The following is a 2971-nucleotide window of genomic DNA, read 5'->3' as shown; positions in this document are numbered from 1 at the left end:
GCAAACAAAGAATCTTTTATTTTGGATTGAAGTAGACAATATCTGTGTTCTACCCGTTACTACCATCCCTAGTTCATTCCAGTGAAAGAGAGTTTAGTATGAGGTGAGACATGGGTGAGTTTGAATGAGAACTCCTGAGGATGGATTGAACCTATAATACCCAAGAAAGTGATAAGGGAATATTCTTAGTAATAAAACAAGTTTTCTTGGGTCAGATAAGTGGAGCTCTGGTCCAGTACCATGGCCCTAGGTAGCAGCTATCATTGCAGAAACACAATTAAAAACATGTTTCCTTTTACCCTTCTCAGATCTCTTTTCATAACATTTTTAAAAAATTATGTTTCAGTCATCGTTCACTTTTTAAGTATATACAATTAAGATAAAAAATATCTTTTAATCAGTACTAACAAAAACATTTCACCTAAATGTTTATAATCTGTAATGTCTTTAGGAGATTAAAAGAAATTAATTAAAATAATGGGAGAGAAAGCATTAATAAAATACATAGTAAGTTTTATAGCTAAAAACAGGAAAGAATCAGTTCACCAAACATATTTTATTTTTGCATTTCTGGTGATTATTGAAAACTAAAAAATGATTATAAAAAAACAGAAAACAATCAACAGCAAGATAAAACACAATTTAAAGATTTACAGATAGAATAAAAAGATAAAAAACGGTGTGAGTGTGGAAAATGAGAGATTGAAAGAGAAAGGGAGGGGGTAGGTGTGGGATTGACCGAACCTCCTTCACGCATACACCATCCCCTCAAGACATGTCATGTTCCATTTTCTCTTAAAAATATAAAACCACCAACCAATATATAATCTCTCCAACCCTTCCCTTTCTGCTCTCAGCTTGTTCGTTCCTTTCTCAAGAGAACACCAAGCTACACACTACACAGCCCCAATAACCAATTTCAATCACCAAACCTCACTTTTTTTTTTTTCTTAATAATAATTTCACTTCAGCCCTTTAATATGCAGACCCTCACTCCACCGTGCGCTAACCCTATCAACTATCTCAACCGCCCGTCTCACTCCCTTATTCGGGTCGCTCCGATCCGATTTAGGGTCAAATGCGGTTACGGCTTCGAAACCGCGGGTTTCTCGCAAGGATTCGGCGCGAGTCGAGCCGATTGGCAAAGCTCGAACGCCATCTTAGCCAGTAAAATTATGTCGCAGAAGGAGGATTCTCCCGCCGGTGACAACAACCCTGCCTCCGTAAACGGCAATAACGCTGCTGTAACGAATCTAAATATCGTACCTGTCAAACACGACGGTGGCAACAGCAAGCCGCTTCCTCCGAAGCCGCTTTCGATCACCGACCTCTCCCCGGCACCGATGCACGGCTCGCAGCTGCGCGTGGCGTACCAAGGCGTTCCCGGAGCGTACTCGGAGGCCGCAGCGGGAAAAGCGTATCCAAAAGGGGAAGCCATACCGTGCGATCAGTTCGAGGTGGCTTTCCAGGCGGTGGAGCTCTGGATCGCGGATCGCGCGGTGCTGCCGGTTGAAAACTCCCTCGGCGGCTCGATACACCGGAACTACGACCTCCTCCTCCGCCACCGCCTCCATATCGTCGGCGAGGTCCAGCTCCCGGTGCACCACTGCCTCCTGGCACTTCCCGGCGTCCGTAAGGAGTTCCTCACGCGCGTGATCTCGCATCCGCAGGCCTTAGCGCAGTGCGAGCACTCACTCACGAAACTCGGCCTAAACGTGGCGCGTGAGGCAGTCGACGACACTGCCGGCGCCGCGGAGTTCGTCGCGGCCAACGGCCTCCGCGACACGGCAGCAATCGCGAGTGCCCGCGCCGCAGAGCTCTACGGTTTGCAGGTCCTCGCAGACGGAATCCAGGACGATCCGAACAACGTGACACGGTTCGTGATGCTGGCTCGCGAACCGATCATTCCGCGCATGGATCGGCCATTCAAGACAAGCATCGTGTTCGCTCACGATAAGGGAACCTCTGTGCTTTTTAAAGTGCTTTCCGCGTTCGCGTTTAGAAACATTAGCTTGACGAAGATCGAGTCCAGGCCTCACCGTAGCCGTCCGATTCGCGTTGTCGATGATGAGAGCGAAGGAACCGCCAAACACTTCGAGTATTTGTTTTACATCGATTTTGAGGCTTCTATGGCGGAAGTTAGGGCTCAGAACGCCCTCGCTGAGGTTCAAGAATTCACCTCTTTCCTCCGAGTCTTGGGCAGTTACCCTATAGATATGACACCCTGGAACCCTTCTTGTCCCCGACAATATTAACATTGCAAATTTCTCCTGCATTCCTCATACTATATCATACATCCACCACTCTCCATCTTCCATTTGTCACAGAAACACCAAATTGTTTCTATCTCGTATATACTGTATGGAGTATCCAGTCGACAGTCTAAACACTGTCACTTAATTATTTTTAATTAGTTTACAATGTGTGAAAATTAAGCTGTTTCATATTTCTATTTTTATCTCGTTAAGGTTTTAATTTTTTATTTATTTTTATTCTATTTAAATTAAATTTATTTTACACATTTTTTATTTTTACTTTTGCATATTTTGGTTAAAAGAAATGGTGTTTAATATTCGTGGTTAGATAAATATTCAGTAATTGGCATCACCAAAATGGTCTCTTGCGTTTGATGTTTCCACTGGGTGATGACTATTTTATCATAGAATTTTCTGCACGTGTACGGTAAAGGGTATAAGATATTCGATTTGGCATCTTACTAGGTACTCCTGTATTCAATCTTTTTGTTCTTTTTAAAATTGAATTTCAATGATGGTTGATGAGGATTTGTCAAACGTATTCTAATATCAAAATTTAATTCTTTTATTAAAAGTATAATTTATAAATTATATATTTTAAAGGTTTAATCCTTTATAACTTCCTGCAAGATTTTTTTAATCAGGTTATTGTATTGCAAAATCTTTTAATTAGGTAGTGAAAAATTGGATCAATTTAGTTAGGATTTGTTGTTAAT

The 2971-nt window shown here is 42.2% G+C and overlaps 1 protein-coding gene across 1 annotated transcript; it reads left to right on the top strand.

Annotated features, from left to right (window-relative positions):
- Window positions 1-588: 588 nt before the first annotated feature.
- Window positions 589-2450, top strand: LOC106777490 (arogenate dehydratase/prephenate dehydratase 6, chloroplastic). Its single transcript, XM_014665067.2, has one exon. The coding sequence runs from the start codon at window positions 981-983 to the stop codon at window positions 2253-2255; it is 1275 nt and encodes a 424-aa protein (XP_014520553.1). The 5' UTR covers window positions 589-980; the 3' UTR covers window positions 2256-2450.
- The last annotated feature ends 521 nt before the right edge of the window (window positions 2451-2971 follow it).

Source organism: Vigna radiata, chromosome 2, assembly GCF_000741045.1.
Source record: "Vigna radiata var. radiata cultivar VC1973A chromosome 2, Vradiata_ver6, whole genome shotgun sequence".
NCBI lineage: Eukaryota > Viridiplantae > Streptophyta > Magnoliopsida > Fabales > Fabaceae > Vigna > Vigna radiata.
Note: the sequence above shows the minus strand (reverse complement) of the source record. Positions and strands in the feature narration are given on the sequence as shown.

Coding starts and splice junctions, on each gene's coding strand:
- LOC106777490 (XM_014665067.2), top strand. CDS start 981: ATGCAGACCCTCACTCCACCGTGCGCTAACCCTATCAACTATCTCAAC.